Here is a 24,487-nt window from a genome sequence, read left to right on the forward strand (position 1 = left end):
TGCACTAATATATATATATATATATATATATATATATATATATATATATATATATATATATATATATATATATAAAACTTTTATAATAATAAAATTATATATATATAATTTTATTATTATTAAAGTTGCCAGTGGTATAGTTTTATCAAAAAATCTGCAGTCATTTATGTTGCCACTAAATCCAGATTACAAATAGAAATACCCTCATCTGACACATTTTCCATCTTCCTCACCCACAGCAAGCAGCTGTATTAACTTATTTCTGTGTTCCTTGTAAACGCAACACCAGGGTTCAAATATGCTGCTGGTTGTGTAAATGTTGTTTTTCTAAATTCATCAGACGAACACAGTTTTTTCTGAACTCTCCACATTGCACCTTGGGTTTTTCTGAGTTTACTGTCACCATGAGCATAGCATTACTCAGTTTTTCGAATTTTGTGAAGAAAAAAAAGGGAATCAGTGTTTACTCCTCATGAGACTGTCTACGGGTTGCTAGCGCAGGCTAACAAGCTTGAGGACTCTTATTTTTACAAGATGGGAGGATCACACATGTTGTCACAAGAGGAGGCAAGTGTTCACGAATCGCTGTGAAACCACGAAGGGACACAAAACTGTGACAGGTGACGGCATAATGCAATTTGCAACCTCACCACTAGAGGACACTAAATCCTACACACTGTGGATTTAAAGCATTTATAGCTCGCAAAATCTCGCATCGGTTCAAATCGCACATATGTCCCTTTTTTTTTTTTTACATAGTTGTTGATGAAGCCATTTAAGAATGGCTCCTGTCGCACAACAGTTTAATGGAGAAGGCAAAGTCAACCGTGTAAGCTAAGAGGGTAATGCAGGCGATCACCGTTTCCATGAGGACCATCTCATCGCTGGTCCGGAATGAGTTTTGTCCGAGGCCTTTCAGGTACAGCACTCTGGTGAAGCAGATCACCGTGGTCACCATGTAGAGCAGAACTCCAGTCAGACTGAAAGCGGCCAAAAGTCTGTCGAAAGGCATGAAACATCGCCCGGCAAAGTCGCCTAAAATCACCACGAACGTGACAACAGACATGAGGCCACAGACACCATATGACGCCCCCAACACCCACAGCTGCCAAACATTCACTCCTTTTAATGTCTTGTGTCCCAAAAACCACTTCGACAAGCAGTGGAATCATCTGACAGACGCCCCAGAACTGGATGACCTTCAGGAGGCCCGGCAGACTGCACATGTAGCCTCTCTGCTCCTGCGCTTGGCAACGAAGCACGTAGCACTCAGCGATGTAGGCCAAGACTGTGAGACAGGATGCCACAATGGCCACCGCAGGGCGAGGCCTTACTTGGTCGTGATCCATGATGATCCAAGGGAAAATCACAGCGGCACTCAGACACATTAACGCGCCTAAGATGGCCACGCTCACAGTCATGTTCTTCCAGGATATGGGGAGGAGGCTGTGAAACTGGATGATGCTCAGAACGTGGACGAGCAACGTGACGATGAAGAAGAAGCACCAGATGAACATGCAGAACACCCTGAATGAGTTGTGTTGGCGTACGAACGACGGGTCTTTGTTTAACTCGGAGGGGTCCAGCGAGGCCACCAGGCTGAAGGTGAGGCAACTCGACAAAAGTTCCCATGTTCTCACCACAAAGATCGGACTGGCAATGTCCTTGGCCTCCAGTACGACCAACGGCATTGTCACGGCGTTGAACCTGAACGATCCAGAATCCAAAAGTGCAGCTCAGTCCTGGTTTCTCTGACAAAACAAGAAAAAAAAAAAATCATTCAGCAGTCTTAAAATCTCCTGATTACGTTGAGTTTTGAAGGATAGTCCAAATAGAGCAGGATCATGGATAAAATGCCCTCAGACAAAAAGGCCAAATCACTCATCACACATGAGCACGTTTCCTCTTTGCTCCACCACAAGCTGCGCAAAGGTGAAAAAGTAAAACCCCGCTCGGGATATTGTGCAGCTCTGCCACTGTCACGTCAGGCCTCGCCTACTTCCTTTATGAGTTTGCAGCAGCACGCTTTCGGTGGAGGTGCAAACACACACAACCCATCATGCAAACACATTTATCTTCCTCCCACCTTTGATTCTCATGAAGTGGTTCCTTTTTTTTTCCTGGCACATGAGGAATGAAGTGTTCAGGGTTCTGACTGTGGTGCGTCACCACCTGAGAAATACACTCGCAGGTGTTTCTCAGACGAGTTCACAGAGTCTGAGGTTGTCAGAGGAGCATTCACACGAGACTTGGAGTTTGCACAGTTGTGCACGTCTGATTGAAGTGTTGTGGTGTGGAGTGCGGATTTGTGATTCCACCACAGAAAAGACTCAGTTTAAGTAAAAAACAACAAAAATGTATTCACCCCCTCATCCCACCCTTTATGTTAACAACAGTAAAAAAGAAAAACAAAAAACAGAGCACTGCGTCTGTCTCCGTTCCAGCAACAAGCTGTAAATCTTTTACTGTTATACAGCCATCAGCATTAAATGGTTTATTGTTATACAAGCATAAAACAGTGGGTGGGATCCTTTTACATTTTCTGGTAAACAATCAAGTCCATAAGTATTTGGACAGTGATATCATTTTTGTGACTTTTCTTCTGAACACGACCTCATAGTGCAGCAGATAACAGAATATTTACAGAGAAATCTTTCAAATGCTGAAACAAACACCAAATTCAGCACAAATACTCCTTATACATCACTGTTGTGAAAAACTGACTGGCTACTTGAATTTTCAATAGGCAGCCAGATAGGGGTTAAAAGAAGAATTATCCTCCAATCATATTGAAAAACCATAGCACATTATTTGTCTGGTCGTAAGATTCCAAAAGGGTATAGTTTGGACTATCTATGACTGAATTCTGTGGAGTTATGGGGTAAAACTGCAAAAATGGTGACAAAGGTCAGTTTCAGTTTGTACAGGGCTCAAAAGTTAAATTTGCTCCAGTTTTGATAAAAAGTGATGCAAATTATTGGTTGGGTTAATAGGGTTTTAAAAAGGAATAGTTTACACATGGTGTAAACTATTCCTTTTTAAAACCCTATTTTATAACCCATACTTATGTTACAGGGTAACATATATTAATCCTATTAACTCGTAATGATTTTAAGGTATACGGCACAGATTTATGTTGTATTAAAAAATAAGAATGGCACAAGGATTTATAAGTTACTCTCTCAGTAACCTTTAGGCACCCCTGGCAGTTTATGTACTTATGTTTTTTTTTTTCTCTCGTCTCTCCTTTAAATTCCTTAAGTTACATTGGAAGCTTAATACTGTATGTTCTTTACTGTATTTGTTAAAGAATAATAATAACAAAAAAAGAGACTGAATGAGGAAATCATGTCGATCCACAACTAAATTAAAAGGAGGAACTGAAGCATTAGTGGTTCATACAACAGGGAAACAAACATTTTTGAATTCACCTCTATCTGAAAAAAATACAACTTACAATCCTGGTTGCAGTTGGTTGTGATGATATATAAAGGTATAAAGTATCGTAGTTGTATGTGTATAAATCACAATAAAACTGACTGAAATACAAATCTCAAATTGATCTTGTCTTCTTTTTCTTCTTCTTTTGGCTGCTCCCGTTACGGGTCGCCACAGCAAATCAGTCATTTCCATCTGACCCTGTTCTCTGTATCTTCCTCTGTCATACCAACCACCTGCATGTCCTCCCTCAGCACATCTATAAAAAAAAATCCTCTTTGGCCTCCTTCTTCTCCTCCTGCCTGGTGGCTCCATCCTCAGCATCCTTCTCCCTATATACCCTGGATCCCTCCTCTGCACAAGTCAAACCATCTCAATCCCACCTCTCTGACTTTGTCTCCCAACCGTCCCACCTGAGCTCTGATATGTTCATTCCTAATCCTGTGTACAGTGCTTAATTTGTAAAGTGGGAGGTCCCGGAGCGCAGAGGATGGGTGGCTTCGGTGCAGAAAAACAAGAAGGGCGGAGGGGGCTTGCGAACAATACTGTGCGCCAAACTTAAAATAAACTGCACACACACCTTCACAAATGACACTAACACTCTGCCTTTTCCTCAAACATTACTACATTTATGTTTGCTGTCTGTCTCTGTACTTTTCTGTCACTTTTGCGCTCTTTTTCATACTTTTCCCTCGTTTCAAAACTCACCGAACGCACTTTACCGTAATATATGCAACATATAGCACACTGTTGGAAAGCACGGGTTCTTGGCTTGCTGTCAGTGTTGAAATTGTTCAGAGTGAGGGCTTACATGAGAACTTACGGTAATGAGAATCAGCGACGCACTCGTGTGAAACTTCCGTGTTTTTCCTCTGCGATATGACATCACAGGCTTACGTTTACCGTAATACACCATATATCATTGGAAAGCCCTTGGTGTTATCTTAACAATGCACTTTGATACATATGGAAAATATGGCGTGGGCGCCATCGCCGTAGATAAAGGGATAAACAGCTGGCGGATTGTTGTTATGACTTCCATTCGCTCCCCTCGGGACGCAAACTCACGATCTTCGGCATGGAAGTCGGACTCTCTAACCAAAAGGCTAAAGCCCAGGGCTCTGGCCTTGTGACCAGAGAATCCTTTTGCGCTGTTGGGAGTGAAGTTTACTAACTACATCTGCACAGTGACACCTGCTGGCCTCCGTTACACCCGTCCATCTTCATCACTCCCGAAGACAATCTCAACATTTTCAGCTCTGCCACCTCCAGCTCTGCCTCCTGTCTTTTTGTTCCTGCCACCATCTCTGAGCCTTCTAGTTTGGACCACTGCAATGTTTTATTTTCTGGTTTACCGCAGTCCAGCATTAGGGGTCTCCAGTTGGTTCAAAATGCTGCAGCCAGACTTTTGACACGAAGAAGAAAGTTTGACCACATTACACCCATTTTGCCATCTCTTCACTGGCTTCCTGTCCCAGCGAGATCAGATTTTAAGGTTCTGCTACTAGTCCATAAAATTGTTCACGGACTGGCGCCTCCCTACTTAGCTGACCTGATTAAACCTTACGTACCGGCCCGGGCTTTGCGTTCTCAGGGTGCAGGACTACTTTGTGTCCCTAGGGTGAATAAGAAGTCTGGGTCACAGAGCTTTCTCTTATCATGCCCCTGTTCTGTGGAATGATCTCCCTACATCAATTAAACAGATTCTGTAGAGACTTTCAAGTCCAGACTTAAGATGCATATATTTCCCTTTTGTATGGCTAGCATAGTTCTATGCTTTTTACTCTTAATTCATTTTATTAGGAAACGGAGCGTGCTGCGGCCTCAACGTTATCTAAATTCTGGGTCTTTCAGTGAAGCTTAGGGCTAGTGGCCAGCGATCACCTTAGTATTTCCTGTTTTTCTTGGTGTTTAATGCTGACAAATTATACTGTATTTCTTGTCTTTCTGATACCTGATTCTGTTTGTTCTCTCTGTCTAAGGTGCAGCTTCATCCAGAGATGGGTGTAGTAGTTGTGCTGGAGACCCTCCTGTGCTGTGCACCAACAGATTTTCCTGCATATTTGTTTTATTGAATTGTTCTGTAATTTGTGTCTGTAGCATGGCCCAAGCAGAGGGTCACCCCTTTGAGGTCTGGTCTGCTTGAGGTTTCTTCCTCAGAAGGACTTTTCCTTACCACTGTTGCTCTGGGGGTTAATAAGGTTAGACCTTACTTGTGTGAAGTGCCTTGAGGAAACTCTGTTGTGATTTGGCGCTATATAAATGAAAATAAATTGAAATTGAATGGAACTGAAATTAAGCCGTACAGCATGGCTGGTCTCACTACTGTCTTACAAACTTTCCCCTTCACTCTTGCTGATATTCTTCAGTCACAAATCTTCTTTCTCCACCCACTCCACCCTGCCTGTACTCTCCATTACTTTCAACAATTCACCCCAAATATTAATTACATGATTTCCAACAGATTATTAGTGTAATTCTCCATTTCAACCACAAGATGACATTGTTTAACCGTGTATGACCCCCCCGTTGTTTATACCTGCCAGTCATGCGGGCTCCGCCTCCGCGATGACGTCACAACGCGGAACTAAAACCCTGAAACATCTCAGCTTTCCCTCCTTTATGTCATGATGTGATTTTTTATTTGTTTTAAAAATCCGAAGCTGCTGAACGTCTTTGCTCACAGATGTCCGCTCCTGCCGACGATTTGGTCAAGCTGTGGGAAAGGTCAGAGGGTCATTTAAACCGCAGTACGTTTGATAATTATATGAACACTGTAGCTGCTTGTTATCATGAAGCTACAAACACAACAATTCAAAAACCTCTAAAAGCTACAGACAGACACTCCAGACACTTCATTGTTCTACTGCTGCAGTTTTTGTCAACAATTCTGGACTTATGGCGCCAAATCTCAAAACCTTACTGAATTGTCAGTGTGCAGTAAAAAGTCCAGTGACATTAAACACAACACACACCGGCCACTTTATTAGGTACACCTTGCTAGTACATGTTTTACCTTCAGAACTGCCTTAACTCTTCATGGCATAGATTCAACAAGGTGTTGGAAGGAGTTCTTAGATGTTATTGGTCCATATTGACGTGACAGCATCACACAGTCTGTCCTTTCTCCTCTGACCTCTGACATCAACAAGGCATTTTCGTCCACACAACTGCCACTCACTGGATATCTTCTCTTTTTCAGACCATTATCAGAAAACCCGAGAGATGGTTGTGTGTGAAAATCCCAGTAGATCAGCTGTTTCTGAAATACTCAGACCAGCCCGTCTGGCATCAACAACATTCAAAGTCACTTAAATCCTCTTTCTTCTTCCATTCTGATGCTCAGTTTGAACTTCAGCAGATTGTCTTCACCACATCTAGATGCCTAAATGCACTGAGTTGCTACCGTGTGATTGGCTGATTAGCCATTTGTGTTAACAAGCAATTGAACAGCTGTATCTTATAAAGTGGACTGTGAATGTATGATTCCATAATATGTCTTAATTGCATAAACCACTCACACTAACTAGTGTGCCTTGTCCACTTGTGGGTGATCTTTAACTACGGGCACTATTGGCCTTGTAAATGTAATTTCCACCACACCATTGCCTTACAATATAAAGCGCCTTGGGGCAACTGTTTGTTGTGATTTGGCGCTATATACATGTGCTCTGATAACACTGTTTATCTCCCATAGAAACTACCCAAACAATCTTTCATACAACTGTTTAAAGGGACATTACAGTGTTGTGGTGGAAATTACGCCAATAGTGTGGGACAACTACATTTTGTTTAAAAAAATCACAACAGTTGTATGACATTGAATACCCCAATTATGTTTTGATTATTTTACTGATATTTTATTCAGAGATATTTTTAAAACATTAGAAAAAAAAAAAGTTTCTTACCATTCATTTTTATCATTGAAGATCAAAAGTCTGGGTGTGGGACAAGCACAATTTGCATATAATGATGCTGAAAAAAGGTGAGAAAGTCATCACAGACTACTAGAACAAATTTCTTGACACACTTTTATTGTAAAGATAACTATAAAAGTGTGAAATTTCCCCTTTTTTCTGTTTTTTCATACAATATGATCAAAGGACATAATAAGTGCCCGTAGTCTAAGAATCACCCTTGTATCAAAACCAACTTAGAACTCAAGAAACACAAATCAGCATCAAGTGCAGCAAACATAAAAAGAAAAAGGTGGTTCCTATTGATATGATACCCAATGCAAACTGTGAATCACACAACACAACACACATTATTTAACTATCATAGCCCAAATGGCATTTCACTTTTGCCATATCTTCATAAATTTCCCTTTTAAGGTACTTTTTGTTAGTATAATGCCCATGTGCTGCATGTCAAAATGTTCAGAACGATCTCCTTTTTTTAATGTGAGACATCTATATCTGTAGAATACTGTATAAATGTGTGATCCGGTAACACAAATACAAAGAAAAGATGATCAGGATGCAGGAGAGTGACATTGGAGATCTGAGGGTTAAACTAACAAACGTCATAGTTCATTCACAACCCCAACAGATATACACAGCTAAACATTGCCACCTAGTGGTTTTGAGCTTGAAATTTATTGGAAGCTGTATGAAGTGGTGGAATATCACTTTTTCAAGTCAGTGAATATCTCGAGGATACAGTAAACTGATATGCTCATTATGATTGAAGATTTTGGAAGAAAACTTGATACAGTTTTCAAGAAACCTGTCACTTTGGAGAGGATTTGATTTCCAGCAAAACATCTTCAAATCTTAAGCCAAAATTGGCACAAGAATGCCTTAAAGTAGCTTATGTCATGTTTATGTTCTGGAGTGGACAAGTCAGAGTCCAGATCTCAGTCCTGTTGAGAATTTGGAGTTGGATTTAGAAAAAAAATTCTCTTAAAAGTGATCACCTTGCTGCCTAACCAACTCAACGAGTTTTGCAAATAAATAATGGGGTAACACTACAGTGCAGAGATACACTGCTTCTTATGAGCTGAAGACGCTGGACATAGCAGTCGTGGGCTAGTGGCTACAGTCGTGCAGTTGTGAGACTGGTTGGAAGCGACTTATGGTAGTAAAATTAACATTCAGTTCAGTTTGATGCCAGTCACCCTCTGCACACCGTCATCAGCAACCAGAGGAGCCTCTTCAGCCACAGACTGCTCCTTCCCAAGTGCAGGACCAACAGACTGAAAAACTCCTTTGTCCCTCAGGCCATCAGACAGTACAACTCCTCACTCGGGGAGGAGGAGTAACAGGAAGACAGAAGTCGGAATGAGAGGAACAGGAGTATCCTGTAAACCAGTATTGATCAGTATGTCTAGTATTTATATTGTGTAGTTTATATTTATATTTGCAAACTGTTTATTTTACTTTCACTTTTGATAATCTGTGTGCTTCTTACCCTGTCTGCTGCCATACAATGCTGATGGAACCTTAATTTCCCTGAGGGAGTCTTCCCAAGGGATTAGTAAAATTCTGTGAATCTAATATAATCTAATCTAATCTAGAAATCATCTTTTGTGGACATCCCTGCCATCTGCATTCCAGGTGCATCATCCCTCAAAAGTTGTGAAATCTGTGGCATTGTGCTGTGTGACAAAATGGCACAGCTGGATTTTTGCTTCATCACATCTGTAATTTGACCATAAAACACTGATATCTGACACATAAGATCTTGCATGTAGCGGTGTAACTGTTATTTGTGCAGTAAACAGACGCAGCTCAGACAGCAAGTGGTGGAGGAGGACACAGAGGACTGGCAGAAGATCCCAGGTTTCTGCGGCCTGGAGAGAGTTGGTGGAGTGGACCTTTCCTTCATTAAAGGGGATGATGTCAATGCCTGTGCACAGCTTGTGGTTCTGAGCTACCCTGACCTGGAGGTGAGAGATACTTTTTGAATTATTCTGCTAATGAACAACATAAAGTTTTTATGTTATTTTTTTTTTTTTCTGTGTGCATGCTTTCATTCGGGGGGGGGCTCAGCCTTTTGTGAATATAAAGAGTGGAAAGAAGGGGTGGGGGGGGAGCTTCTTTGGAAAATAGGTATTAGTCAATTCGTGTGGCTTGTCTTTTTCCAATGGCGTAGGCAGGTTAGACATCACTATGCACAACTGGGGAGTGAATGAGTGAGTCAGTCATTCAATCAGTCAGTCATGCAGCATTTCAGTTGTGAGTGAGATGACTTCAGTTATACCTGCCCGATTGTCACCAAACTTGGTATATCCATTATGTATAGTGACCCCAAAATGGAGTGTGCATTGCAAAGTCTTGTGAGAGCAATAACTGCCTAATTCTCACCAAATATGGAAAGTGTCTTTGGTATATTGACCTCAAGAAGGCTATTAACTTTGGGGTCCAAAGTTCAAGGTCAGTGGAGTGTACGTTGTAAAAAAAACTTGTGAGAGCAATAACCTCTTTCCTAATTGCCTGATTGTTATCACACTCGGTACAGAAAATTGTGTCCAAACTACCTGACACAACTTTAATCCAGATGCCCCACCTGATAGGGCATCTGGATGAAAACGTTTTTCAATTTTGACCCCTGTGTAATTCTTCATTGACCCCTACCTGGCTACAGCTACCGCCCTGGGATGGCCACCATACATTTTTTTGTCGGCCGTGGTGTACTGAGGCTGGACTGTAAGTGCTGCTTAGTTTCCTTAAGTAGTACTGATTAAGTCAAAATTAACTACTGGCTCGTGGACTGCGATAAACAGTAATTATGAAGGAAATGTGCTGCATGTACGCTGGGAAAAGTTCCATCTGAAATGTCAGCAGTAAGTATCCAAACCTATTTCTATAACGAAGAGACCTTTGCTATTTATTTGTTTAACCTTTTGAGTCACATAACTGGTGCCTGTTCTGATAACATGGTTAGTAATAAACTGGAGGATAAGTAAACTCATTCAACATAGGTAACTTCATTACAAAAAGCTGACTACTCAAATGTTACAAACTGATAAATACAACAGAGAGCTGAGGTTCAAGACTTAAGATGACCTTTACAGTCATTATTTTAATATGATTATGTTTTTTTTTTTTTCCTCTGGTGAATTCCTTCCTCTTTTAATTTATGTGTGTGTTAAGGTGGCCTACTGCTGATTTCCATTATACACACTGTTATAATTAATGGCATTTGTCAGCGTAATTTTTCATTTGATGTATGAACCAGTTCTGCAGTAACATCAGTTGGAGCTAATGAAATGCTGTTCAGAATCACTTGTCCAATAATGCGGTTATGTTCCCCGGTTGCTTACAATTTACTCCAACACAGCCACCTTAGGCCACTTTTTGACACAAACCACAATTGGTCGCTTTTATTGGTTGTACTCACGGCTCATACTGTTGAGCTTCACGGGAAAATGATCGAAGCGCAAAGCACTTTTTAAAATTGTAAATCAAATAAGGAGAACTGCACCATGTATGCACTCCATATAGTTGCCATTCATGGGAATCTTAGAGGCTGGGGCTTTTATATTGGGAAATGATGCCTCACAGAGAGAATGTATTGGTGCTCCTTGAAGAAGAAGAATACGTTGCAGGAAGCAATCTGACACCATCTATATTATAACTCCACTAGTAGTAGTAAATTTCCAGTTTACTTTCTGGCGTAATAGGAGGCAGAAATGGTCCAAGGCAACATAAGTGGGATGGTAGCTGACAGTTCTCATTGCCTTGATTCATAAAACATCTCCAGCAGAGTCCAGAACATGTTGAAAAATGAAGCTGGTCCAAAAGCTGCACCTGTGCTCCTGCTAGAAAAGTTCAAATGGCCAAATTTTTTTGTCTGCACGTGATCAAAATGGAACATTGGTGAATTAATCAGTGTTATACTTCCTAAATGTTAATAAGAAAGACTACACTGCAAAAACTGATATCTAAGAAAGTAAAAAAAGAGACTTGTTTAAAGAAAATTTGACTTAATTTTTGTCTAAATAGAAAAGTAATCTTGTCAAGCATTTTTTATATAAGAAAAATGTCTTATTTTGGGAAAATGTATCTCACTTTTTCTTAACAAGTTTTTCCAGCTAATATCAAGTTGTATTTAACCAGTAACAAGCAAAGGCAATGGATTTCAAATCATCCAAGCAAAGGAACAACATTGTTTTCCTTATTTTAAGACAGAGGTAATCTTAAAATAAGAATTCTGTCTAATTTTAAGGCACATTTTGATTATTCAGTGCCAAGACATTTTGCTAGTTTTGAGAATTCTAAAAATTCTTGGCAGAATTTTTTGCCTAATGCAAGACAGTTTGGCTTGATTTCAGATTGTCTTATTTGAGAGGGGCAGTTTTTGCACTGCAAAAATGTATGATTGTGGACAACCGCCTCGTTTATCTGTGTTGCTACCAATTTACCATCCACTCCTAAATCATGTTTTTACTGATTTAGGAGAGGACCGGCCTGCTTGAAATCAGTAAGAACAGGTTCTGCTTGCCTTTATGATGCCTTCTCACTACAGAATTGTGAATAAATGCAGTAAGGTCAGAAAACACTGGATATAAAACATACTCTCACAGTTTGTGGCATTTGCATTTTTCTTTATGGTTTCACAAATCATTTGTTCCAGTTTAGTGTAAAACAAAGAGGCTGGTGATTTGTTTCGAAAGCGACGAGGCAGTTTCTTGTGGCGTAAAATAATTTACTACTTTCGCCACACCTTGATAATGATAATATTTGAGATATTTTTGATATAACTTAAATTCAGTTTGTTTATGCAGCACCAAATCATATGTTCACGTGAAAGCCCCATACATTAAGGTCTAAACCAGGGGTCACAGTCCCTGGTCTTGAAGATCACCTGCCCTGCCTGTTATCGAGTCATAACAACTCGAGGCTGAGGCCACAGCATCCAAGGCCGAGGGCAGGTATTATACAGAGTTTATCATAGTTGCCGTGGCCCATTTACACAGACTCATGCATAATTTCAAGCTAGGGCCAAGTGGCAAGGATACAGCCTTATCTAATCTTTAGCAGACTTTCGTGAAGTAATGTGTTGCTCACAGACATTAATATCTTGGCTGGGTGAAGGAATATAATAATGCCTGGGTAGTGACAAGGCTGTTTCAGAAGTTTTTTTTTTATATATGTTAGTACTTGTAGACATAGCATAGCTTAGCATATGTCTGTGTGTGCGTGTAGTACTGTGGTGACTAGAAAACAATGCATTCACGCACCTCCTCCCCTCTTCTCCCCAGCCTGCCTCCTGTCCTGGACACCTGCATGGACTCCCCAAAATTTCCTGTATATTTGTGTTGTCAAGTGTGTCGGTAGCATGGCCCAAGCAGAGGCTCACCCCTTTGAGTCTGGTCTGCTTGAGGTTTCTTCCTCAATATCATCAGAAGGAGTTTTTTCTTATCACTGTCACCTGTGTGCTTGCTTTGGGTGTTGGTAAGGTTAGACCTTATTTGTGTAAAGCGTCTTGAAGCAGCTTTGACGTGATTTGCCACTATATAAATGAAATAAATTGGATTGTGCACATAGGCCATTGTATGCATGGCGGTATCGTGATGGGCGCTTTTTTTTAATTTGGTGGGAAGTAAACAATGTGGAAAAATAGGTCCAAATGTGCAGCCTTGACCCAGCCTCTTCTTATTCTTTAAGGTCATAAAAAAAAAAATAAATAAATAAATTAAATTGTGACTTTGATTCCTCCGGTCCCCACAGGTTCTGTATGAGGACAGTCAGATGGTGGCACTGACAGCCCCCTACATAGCTGGATTTTTGGCTTTCAGAGAAACCCCTTTCCTCTTGGATGCCCTGCAGAGGCTGGAAAGGAACCAGCCCCAACTTATGCCTCAGGTCAGCATCCCAACATCTGCACACTTTGATACTACGGCTTTTTTATGTCATTTATTTCTTTTCATTTTTTTTAACAGAATGGGTTCTGTCCTGATTCTTGAACTTAATTTGAAACCATCTGGAATATTATGAAAAAAAAAAAAATTAGGTTTGGTATACAAAAAGTTGTTTTCCACTTGGAACACTAAAATATCTGTGAAAATGTGAACCGTGGTAAAGAAGATGAGGTAGTCTTGGTGGTGGCTACATGAGATATTAAAATATGGTTTTCTGCAAATATTTCAGCTTTCCTGTGGCTAATAAATCAAACATGGAAAAAGTAGGTGGCAGCGAGGCAGTGCAATCGAGTGAATTCGTTTTATTTATTTATTTATTTATTTTTAGTGTCTTGAAATATTTGAACTGAAATTCGAGCTCCGCCAGCTGTCCGATAGGCTTTTGCAGTTTATTATTAAGTGCATTAAAAAGTGTTTAAGTCAAACAAGTCCTGATGGTGTGATGTCTGTCCACAGAGGAGAAACCCTTTGTCTCAAATGTTATAGTCGCATCCCACTGGTGTTGGGAATCTTTTTCAGCACTTTGTGGAAATGATGATGAAAGAACTTTTTTGTTTTCCAGATGAAGTAGAGGGGGAAAGTATAGAATCACTCAGTGTTGAGGATTGTTGAGAAATTCTACTTGTTTGGGGTTGTGGTGCTTCCTGTCCTATGAGACTTGGACCCTAACCAGTGACCTAAAGTGACGACTGGATGTCTTTGGTACCAAACCTCTTCAGAGAATCCTTAATTAGCACTGGAATGTCTTTATGTTAAATGGGCGGTTACTTTGGGAGGCTCAGGAACATCAGCAACAACATTTTGGCCAAATGGTGCATTTCTGTGGGCCTGATCCGGCACCCAGGTGCCCCAGTGTTAAATTTATTTATTCCACACTGATAGTAGGTTTAAAAAAAGCATTATAAATGCAGACAGTCTTGTTTTCTGTGAATTGTTCTGTAATTTGTATTAGTAGCATGGCCCAAGCAGAGGGTCACCCCTTTGAGTCTGGTCTGCTTGAGGTTTCTTCGTCAGAGGGAGTTTTTCCTTACCACTGTTGCTCTGGAGGTTAGTAAGGTTAGACCTTACTTGTGTGAAGCACTTTGAGGCAACTCTGTTGTGATTTGGCGCTATATAAATGAAAAGAAATTGAAATTGAACATTTTAGTGTGAAAATATCAAACAGGATTAATTATTAAAATAATTGCCAACTATTTTGGTAATCAAATAATTGTTTTCTTCTTTCTTTCTTTTTTTTCTTTCTTTCTTTCTTTCTTTCTTTCTTTCTTTCTTTCTTTCTTTCTTTCTTAATTTTCTGATCTCAACATCTTAAATGTGACTATTTTTCAGTTTCTTTCCTTCTCTGTGACAGTAAAATGAATATGTTTGGGTTGTGGGAAAACAAAATCCATTACTTATTGATCAATATTTTTCCACCATTTTTCAGACATGTTATGGACTAAACAATTCATGGATTACGCCAGAAAATAAATAACGGATTAACTGATAATGTAACTAATTGTTAGTTGCAGCCCAATTAAATATAGGGTTTAATTCTGTGTCTTGGGAAGAGGCAAGGCTGTGTGCAAGCCTTTCTTCCATATTTTTCTCCCCAGCATGACTACCTTTTTCATTTTTTTTAGAAAATGGTGTGGGTTTTTAAAAATTTTTAAAATAAGTACTTTTTATGACAACATATTTGAATGCAAGGTTAAATGTTATTTGTGGAATTTATTGTTATGATTTGCAGGTAAATTACACAAAGGATGATCAATTGATCAGAATATAACCATTAAACCTATTTTAAAATTGTTAGATTAATCAAAAATAAATAATCGATAGATTAATTGGTTACTAAAATAACCCTTCATTACAGCCGTACAGTGTCACTCCTTGTCATGCCACAGTATATTTTTGTTGTTGTTGTTTTTTATTCTGCTTATTGGTCGTTTGTGCTTTAACTGACAAGTTTAGCTTATTTTGGCATTAAAGCTGTAGGGCCTTTCAAGTTTCACAAAACTGAGAATATTTAGTTTGTGCCGAAATCCAAGCATTATAATGTAATATTTTTTGTAGCATGTTGCAAAATTACAGTTCATTTTAATGAAGAGGAAATATTTATCTGTTGGAAAATTCCATAGTGAATATTGTCTTTTCCTTCATCACTGTCATGCATACTAACTGCTGCAGGAAGAAGTACATGTGCACGTGTGAGGTTTTGAGATCACCTGTGACCCATTTTACATTGACATCCATAAGATTCCTTCTAAATCACTTCCAGATCTCTGAAATGTTGGTCATATCATTTGATTCCCTGAATTTTTTCCCCTCAGGGGTTGAAATTCTAAATTGTTTTGAGACAGCATGAATTTTGATCATATTAGCAAAATCATTTTATGAATCCATCATCTAAATGCTGGGGATTAAAATTATAGTAGTGCCAAAGAAAAATCTTTTTTATGACTTAAATCTTAAAAAACCCAGTGGCACTATACCTTTAAGTACAAGAACTTTGACTGTAACATTTAGATTTTGACTTTCCAGAGTCTTACCTTCAGGTGTGCCATGTTTATGCTGATTTTTCACAAAATTAATTACTCCTGCAAACGAAGCTGCCTTAAAAAAGAAAATGTTTTCTCCAAGTTCTCATTAAGAAGAATGAGGAATGAGTGAGTGATTGCTTTTGTTTAAAAAGTGTAACGTGTGACAGATTCCTAACTTTTCTGAGCTTGTTAAAAGGAATAATATTTAATTTGAAATAAATTGCAGCTCCAGTTTTTTGACACAATGGTTTTCTGTCACGAAGTCTGCTCTCGATCTTCTCCCACTTACTTCTGTTTGGCTCTGCCCACGCTGTCATCACTCACTCCCATTACTTCTCCTCATCCCCACACATGTAGGTGTACAGGAATGTGCACTCGCAGGGCATGATGTAATCATTTGCACACTCAACGCTGTGCTCCTGTTAGCTGATGACTTATTAATTGGCTTTAAGCAATCATTCAATGTTTGAGTTCTGGAGGAGGATCTGACTCGAAATTCACCATCAACACGGTCACTGTCCTGTGACTGAGGGGTTATTTGAAGCCTGACCAGTGTGTCCCAGGATACCAGTTCTTCCCATTTTCTGAGGATGTTGTACATTCATGCTATAAAGTACAGTCAGGTCCGATTTTTTTTGTTTTGTTTTGTTTTTTGTTATTTTGCCTCTGTGCAGCACGACAGTGGAGTTAAAATGAAACTGTGTGTGTGTGTGTGTGTGTGTGTGTGTGTGTGTGTGTGTGTGTGTGTGTGTGTGTGTGTGTGTGTGTGTGTGTGTGTGTGTGTGCGTGCACAGTGTGGGCTTTCAGCTTTAATTCAAGGGGTTTAACAAAAATATTGCATTAAACATTAAGGAATTGCACTTATTTTTTAACACAGTTTCTCCAGAGACTTTAAGTAATTGGACAAAACTGAGTGACTGCAAGAAGGAAATGGTAAATGGTAAATGGACTGCATTTATATAGCACTTTTCCATCTGAATCAGACGCTCAAAGCGCTTTACAATTATGCCTCACATTCACCCCGATGTCAGGGTGCTGCCATACAAGGCGCTCACTACACACCGGGAGCAATAGGGGATTAAAGACCTTGCCCAAGGGCCCTTAGTGATTTTCCAGTCAGGCTGGGATTTGAACCCATGATCTTCTGGACTCAAGCCCAACACCTTAACCACTAGACCATCACCTCCCCTAAATAAGTGAGAGAAACCACCAAGACACCATGACAGTTCTGAATTATAGGTTTCTGTAGCTGTGACGGGAGAAACTGCATCGTGCAAATGTTCTTGTGTTCCATCAACAGTTGTGGAGCTTCATGGTAGAGTGGAGTAGAGAAAGATTTACATGTAAGAAAACTTGAATGAATCGCCCATGTGTTGTCTGGAAAACTGTAGCTGAATTCTCACATCTTTTTAAGAAAAACACTTTTGTGTTTTCCGTTCCACCGTGGAGCTGTACCACTGGTGATGACAACAGGACAAAAGGTGCAATACACACAGCTTCTCCAATCACGGCCACAAAAGCATATATCTCCTTCGGAGCAGTCATGAGTGTCTTGCTGGCTTCCCTCACCTGTCTCCTTGAACAGTTGCTTTTTTTTTTTGAGAACAGCCTACTCCAGACAGCTTTACCACATGGTACCATATTGTTTGTATGAGTTAATGGTTGATAGAAATGAAGCCTAAGACATATTCAGTGACTTGGAAATGTTCATGTGTCCATCTCCTGACATGTCCAAAGAAAACTGGCTTTAAAAGTGATGATTTGTATAAAAAATAATAAATGGACTGCAATTACGTATATAGCGCTTTTCCATCTACATCAGACGCTCAAAGGGCTTTACAATAATGCCTCACCTTCACGCTGATGTCAGGGTGCTGCCATACAAGGTGCTCGCTACACACCGGGAGCAATAGGGGATTAAAGACCTTGCCCAAGGGCCCTTAGTGATTTTCCAGTCAGGCTGGAATTTGAACCAAGGATCTTCTGGTCTCAAGCCCAACGCCTTAACCACTAGACCATCACCTCCCCTAATAATCCTTATTTTGTCCAATTACGTATGGCACTATATGTACATATTGTTCCGAAATGGCTCATGCAATAATTATGTTCAAGTTCTTGAATTAAAGTTGAAAGTCTACAATCATATTGTAATTGTTTAATTTCAACTCCATTGTAGTGTACTGGCAGTGCCACTGTCCAAATACGTATGGACTTGAATGTAATGGATTGAATCAAAATATTTACAACATGCATTTCCATCATTGCAACAAAGTAAGTAAGAAAATTATTGCAGATGTTTGGGAGGAACAGAACACAACCAGACTGGTAGATGGCGCTCAAACACTGTGTGAATGAAAATGGGAAAAAACCCCTGATAAAATCAAAAATTCATCATTGTTAACTAAACTAGACATTTCACTTGCTGCAATTAACATTTGACTTTTGCATACTAAATAAATACATTTAAAAACCTTTCAATTATTTTTAAAAGTGAAATTCTGAATTCCTGGATGAGCAAATACTTTATGAAGGGCCAGAAGTTTCACCGAAATAGAAATAAAGCTTGAAATTTATTAACTAATAACTAATTTTACAGTAAAAGTAGACATGAAGAAAATTGATTACAAATGAATTAATAATGTACACATTAAAATATTATAGTGTAATTAATTTACATTTTAATGGGCAATAAAAAGAGGAAATATTCAAAGAAATTGCAAACTAAATATTAATCTATAAATGTTCAAATGAAAAAATAATTTGAGAACATTAAACCTTTCATTCAAAAATGCATTCATCAATTAATAAATAGTGTATTTTAAAAATCCATTTGAAAATAGTTTAAAAAGAGAAATAATTGCTGAATTCACAAATTGAGTTAAGAATACAGATTTTAATCAGGCATTTAAAGTGCGGTTTGTTTTTTGTTATATGTGCATGTGCATATTTAGGGAACAACCCTGTTGTGTCTGATTTGGGGACGTTCGGTCACAAATTGCGCTTTACAGGCGACATGTTAGCGGAACTGGTAAAATGGATATTTGCGACCGTATAACAGCATGAACGTCTGCAAATCATCAGACACAAGGGTGTTATTCCCATTCTAATCCAATTCCATCGTTTGCACGTTTTGTTTTTCTGTAATTCGTCGGCGAGGCTTACAGTGAGGCAGCGTCGCTCCAACAGTGGTTAGGGCGCAGAGTAATCCATCAAATGTGAAAATCCATCAAATGTGAAATGGTAATTCTGTGTCAGAATCCACATCAATACTTTCGTATGGTAGCTTAAATTCACCCATTTCAGCGGCAGTACGCGACTTTATCTCGCTCTCAGCTAACAGCTCCATTCTGACATCTGCGTAATTGTGTGTCTTGTCACATACATCGACAGTTCCGCGTCCCGACAATATTGCCCATGCGCAGTTGCGCGGAGGGCTGGCCTGTCAACAGGAATGGCATCTCATCAGAACACCGGTCAGGGAGCGGAGTAATACATCCAAATGTGAAACGGATGGATATTTTGCCACCGTTACCCCAATATTATACGGTCTGAAATCTCACACGATTAACCAATCAGATTTGCGGAAAAATGTAAGTGTATTAGAATTTTGCTTTATGTACATTAATTTATATTATAACTGTGTGTTTCACAAGCAGGTGGTGTTTGTGGATGGAAACGGCCTCTTTCACTACAGAGGTAAATAAGTCTGATGTAGTAAATTAAATTGTTTTTTTTCCTTCTAAATTGGCTGTTGACAGATTAAGGGACAAACGTGAACATTTAGTTGCTGTTGGAGCAGGATAATGTCTGGAAGCTGTTGGATGTTGGCAGTATTTAATAGTCTCGATGCAGTTCTCTAAAGCAAAAGAAATGAATACATTATTCAGAATAAAACCGCAGGAGTTTCTTCACAGACATTTGCAGTGGGATCATGCAGTGATGTAATTAAATGAGATATTTAATTTGATGAAAAATGCTTGTAATGATTTAAAAGCCAGTCCAGCAAGATGTGAAGGTCAGGTGGAAAAATGTTTATAATTAATCAGACCTGATGACCCAGCCATTCTGTTGGTCTTACAGGTTAAAATGTAATTCAGTTCTGAGCCCTTCCGTTCTTTACCCATTTTCAGGTTGCAGTATAGTTCTGTCTCTAGTGGACCATAAGTCATATTTTCTGTTTTGTTGTGTTCTTACTCCTTAGACTCATGTTTGATTTTCAACTTGATTAGGCATTGATGCTGTTTTTACCTTTGCAGAGTTTGGTTTAGCGTGTCACCTGGGAGTGCTGTCAGGGCTGCCCTGTGTGGGTGTGGCTAAGAACCTGCTGCAGGTGGATGGTGTGTATAAGAATGAAGAGCATCAGACACAGGTGAGAGTCATTGATCAAACACAGTCTTTAAAAAAAGTCTGATTAGTGAGCTCACAGCTTCTGCAAAATGGTCTAATTATAGCCTCTGTTTTCTTTGTTAGCCTGGTTTTACCTACCTACATCTATTGAATGGCCTATCTATCTATATATCTATCTGTCTATCTGTCTGTCTGTCTGTCTACTTCCGTCAAATGGCAGACCTTCATATCGCTATTTAGCAACCTAGCTATTGAATGGCCGATCTACCTCTGTCTATCTAGCAACCTGACTACTACATCTATTGAATGGCCTATCTATCTATCTATCTATCTATCTATCTATCTATCTATCTATATATCTATCTATCTATCTATCTATCTATCTATCTATATCTATCTATCTATCTATCTATAAGCAGCTCTCAGTTGAATGGAGTCAGAGCTCCATCTACTGGACAAACGGTGCAAGGACATTTTACATTGCAGACACAAACATTATTTCAGTAACTCTTCTGTTTATGACAAATTATCGGCAAAGATTCGGCCGATAGTGAGTACTTTGAAAAGGGCTTATATCGGCCGATAATATTGGCCGGCCGATATATCGGTCGGGCTCTAATAATTGGTGAGTTGCTGCCGTTGCTTTGAAATGACGGAGGCGCAGTGAACGCAGCAGCATCAGCTCATCTGGCTGCGGTGCACTGATCGCTTCCTCTGTCTTTTATTATGAAATAATGCTGAATTTATGTGGAAATGATTGTTGTACAAAAGCTTCAGATATTTGTCGCTGAGATAGATGATGACTGGAGTGCAGTTTTAAGCAGAAACAAGGTGATAATTGGTGAACCGCAGCTGATGCACAGAAATGGCGCATGTGCAGTGGAGGCAGGGTGGACCGATATTTAGGGGGGACCGTTTGGTCTGTGACATCGGGATTACAGGTGACAATAACACAGACTCAGGTCAAGAACCTGAGAGTCTATGCTGCTCTTCTTATTGGGTATTAAACGTCATTCTCTGTATTGTGTTTGTTCTGTTTTGGGACTTCAGTTGTAACCCTAACCCTAATTAAATAAGACTAATTCATTATTTCCACCTTTCCAGTTATAAAGCAATGGGCACACAATTCAGTTGTTTGAGAGACATGGAAATTTTTACTTGTGGGAAGCAGCGGTGGTCACAGCTAACCTAAAAGTTAGCTTTGATAACAGCTAATCCACTAACTGTGATAATACTAAACTGAAAATCTACAATAACATTTAGCTAAAGATACCACTAACTGCTAACCACTAACTTCTGTAATATGAATTTTGCTTTTGGCTTCATTTTTTTTTTTTTTTTTTTTTGTCTTAAAACATTTATTAAAATAATAAACTAAGAAATCACATGTACATAAGTGTTCACACCCTTTGCTCAGTACGTTGTTGATGCACCTTTGGCAGCAATTACAGCCTCAAGTCTTCTTGAATATGATGCCACAAGCTTGGTGCACCTATCTTTGGGCAGTTTTGCTCATTCCTCTTTGCAGCACCTTTCAAGAACCATCAGGTTACGTTGGTGCACAGCCATTTTCAGATCTCTCCAGAGATGTTCAATCAGATTAAGGTCTGGGCTCTGGCTAGGCCACTCAAGGACATTCACAGAGTTGTCCTGAAGCCATTCCTTTGATATCCTGGCTGTGTGCTTAGGGTCACTGTCCTGCTGAAAGATGAACCGTCACTCCAGTCTGAGGTCAAGAGCGCTCTGGAGCAGGTTTTCATCCAAGATGTCTCTGTACATTGCTCCATTCATCCTTCCCTCAATCCTGACGAGTCTCCCAGTTCCTGCTGTTGAAAAACATTCACAAATGCTGCCACCAACATGCTTCACTGCAGGGATGGTTCCTGGATTCCTCCAAACATGACACCTGGCATTCACGGCAAAGAGTTCAATCTTTGTCTCATCAGACCAGAAAATTTTGTTTCTCATGGTCTGAGAGTACTTCTGGTGGCTTTTGCCAAATTTCAGGTCAGCTCCCCTGTGCCTTTTACTAAGGAGTGGCTTCCGTCTGGCCACTCTACCATACAGGCCTGATTGGTGGATTGTTGTAGAGATGGTTGTCCTTCTGGAAGGTTCTCTTCTCTCCACAGAGGAATGCTGGAGCTCTGATCAGAGTGACCATCGGGTTCTTGGTCACCTTCCTGACTAAGGTCCTACCCCCGATCGCTCAGTTTAGACGGACTGCCAGCTCTTGGAAGAGTCCTGGTGGATCTGACCTTCTTCCATTTACAGATGGTGGAGGCCACTGTGCTCATTAGGACCTTCAAAGGAGCAGAAATGTTTCTGTACCCTTCCCCAGATTTGTGCCCCAAGACAATCCTGTCTTTAAGGTCTACAGACAATTCCTTTGACTTCATACTTGGTTTGTGCTCGGACATGCTCTGTCAACTGTGGGACCTTACATGTAGACAGGTGTGTGTCTTTCCAAATCATGTCCAGTCAACTGAATTTACCCCAGGTGGACTCCAATTGAGCTGTAGAAACATCTCAAGGATGATCAGTGGAGATGGGATGCACCTGAGCTCAATTCTGTACTTAATTTCAAAGGCTGTGAATACGAGGTCTATTAGAAAAGTATCCAACCTTATTATTTTTTTCAAAAACCATATGGATTTCTCACGTGTGATTACATCAGACATGCTTGAACCCTCGTGGGCATGAGAGTTTTTTCACGCCTGTCGGTTACGTCATTCGCCTGTGGGCAGTCTTTGAGTGAGGAGTCGCCCACCCTCTCGTTGATTTTTTCATTGTTTAGGAATGGCTCAGAGACTGCTGCTTTGTTTGATCAAAATTTTTTCAAAACTGTAAGGCACAACTGAGTGGACACCATTCGATAAATTCAGCTGGTTTTCAGTAAAAATTTTAACGGCTGATGAGAGATTTTGGTCTGGTAGTGTCGCCGTAAGGACGGCCCACGGCGCCTGACGGCGATCTGCGCTTCGAGGCAGCAGCGTCTCGCCATTTCAAGTTGAAAACTTCCACATTTCAGGCTCTGTTGACCCAGTAAGTCGTCAGAGAACAGAGAACTTTCAGAAGAAGTCGGCATGAGGAGTTTATTCAGACATTCCATTGTTAACGGCCATTTTGTAATGAAAGAACGTGCGGGCAGAGTCGCATGTCGGGCCAGACCCGACCGCGGGGGGTCGCGACAGGAAAAACACCTCCGTTGGAAACCTTAACGGGCAAGTTGGAACATGCCCAAGCTGTTAAACAATTTCTCAGTTACTCACTTGTTGAAAGCCATCAAAAGCCACCTGAATTTTACAAATGGTTTTCAACACGGAGGTGTTTTTCCTGTCGCGGCGCACACAGATTCGCCGAGTCGTCACGGAAACGACTTGGCGAATTTGCGCGCACGTCTTTCATTAAAAAATGTCCTTAAACAGTGGAATGTCCGCATAAAGTCCTCATGCCGGCCTCTTCTGATCTTCTCTGTTCTCTCACGACGTCCTGGGTGAATTAAGCCTTAAATTAGGATGTTTTCAGGTCGAAACAGGCTGACGACCGCGCCTGGAAGCGCTGCGCAACGTCCTGCTCCGTAGGAAGTCCTTACAGCGACAGAAACACCCCATAATCTCTCATCAGCCGTTAAACTTTTCACCGAAAACCAGCTGAATTTCTCGAATAGTGTCCACTCGGATATTCCTCACAGGTCCAGAAAAAATTTTGATAAAGCAACACGCGCAGTCTCGAGCAGCGTGTGAAACAAAGGAATTCAGCCGAGGGCGGGACCATATCTCACTCAAGGCCTGCCCACAGGGAAATGACGTCACCGACGCGTGAAAAAACTCACGCATGCGCACGAGGGTTCAAGCATGATTCGTGTAATCGCAGGTCATTCAAATCCATATAGTTAAAAAAAAAATAAGTGTCGGTTTCTTATCTAATAGACCTCGTACTTATGTACATGTGATTTCTTAGTTTTTAAAAATTTTAATAAATTTGCAAAAATCATAATGTCATTATGGGATATTGTGTGTAGAAGTTTGCGGGGGGTGGGGGGACAAAACAAAACAAAAAACAAAATTTCATCCATTTTGGGATGAGACTGTAACATAACAAAAAGTGGAAAAAGTGAACACTGTGAACACATTCTGGATGCACTGTACACTCAAAAACTCATTTGCCTGTGCAAATTCTCTGGCCCAGGAGATCTGAAGCTTCATTAGTGTCCTCACAAAACTTAGACATCGGAACCGTAAATCAGCACATAAGCCAACCATCGTTTTGAGCTAGAAAATCAGAAGGATCTTTAAATACTCGGTCTGGTCTT

General features: G+C 40.2%; 2 protein-coding genes across 2 annotated transcripts; one reads left to right on the forward strand and one right to left on the reverse strand.

The window, feature by feature from the left end:
* Positions 1-775: 775 nt before the first annotated feature.
* Positions 776-1,691, reverse strand: LOC117526649 (myeloid-associated differentiation marker homolog). Its single transcript, XM_034188704.1, has 2 exons — positions 1,178-1,691; positions 776-1,035 (listed from the first exon to the last, which is right to left on the reverse strand). The coding sequence occupies exons 1-2, from the start codon at positions 1,689-1,691 to the stop codon at positions 776-778; spliced, it is 774 nt and encodes a 257-aa protein (XP_034044595.1).
* Positions 1,692-6,017: 4,326 nt separating this feature from the next.
* LOC117526650 (endonuclease V-like) lies at positions 6,018-20,239 on the forward strand. The gene is made up of 5 exons (XM_034188705.1): positions 6,018-6,165; positions 9,157-9,328; positions 13,116-13,250; positions 19,485-19,524; positions 20,085-20,239. The coding sequence occupies exons 1-5, from the start codon at positions 6,125-6,127 to the stop codon at positions 20,237-20,239; spliced, it is 543 nt and encodes a 180-aa protein (XP_034044596.1). The 5' UTR covers positions 6,018-6,124.
* Positions 20,240-24,487: the final 4,248 nt, after the last annotated feature.

This window comes from Thalassophryne amazonica, chromosome 15 (genome assembly GCF_902500255.1).
Source record: "Thalassophryne amazonica chromosome 15, fThaAma1.1, whole genome shotgun sequence".
In the NCBI taxonomy this organism is placed as follows: domain Eukaryota; kingdom Metazoa; phylum Chordata; class Actinopteri; order Batrachoidiformes; family Batrachoididae; genus Thalassophryne; species Thalassophryne amazonica.

Coding starts and splice junctions, on each gene's coding strand:
- LOC117526650 (XM_034188705.1), top strand. CDS start 6,125: ATGTCCGCTCCTGCCGACGATTTGGTCAAGCTGTGGGAAAG. Junction 6,166..9,156: donor TTGGTCAAGCTGTGGGAAAG/GTCAGAGGGTCA, acceptor TTATTTGTGCAG/TAAACAGACGCAGCTCAGAC. Junction 9,329..13,115: donor TGAGCTACCCTGACCTGGAG/GTGAGAGATACT, acceptor CGGTCCCCACAG/GTTCTGTATGAGGACAGTCA.
- LOC117526649 (XM_034188704.1), bottom strand. CDS start 1,691: ATGCCGTTGGTCGTACTGGAGGCCAAGGACATTGCCAGTCCGATCTTT. Junction 1,036..1,177: donor CATCCAGTTCTGGGGCGTCT/GTCAGATGATTC, acceptor TGGTGATTTTAG/GCGACTTTGCCGGGCGATGT.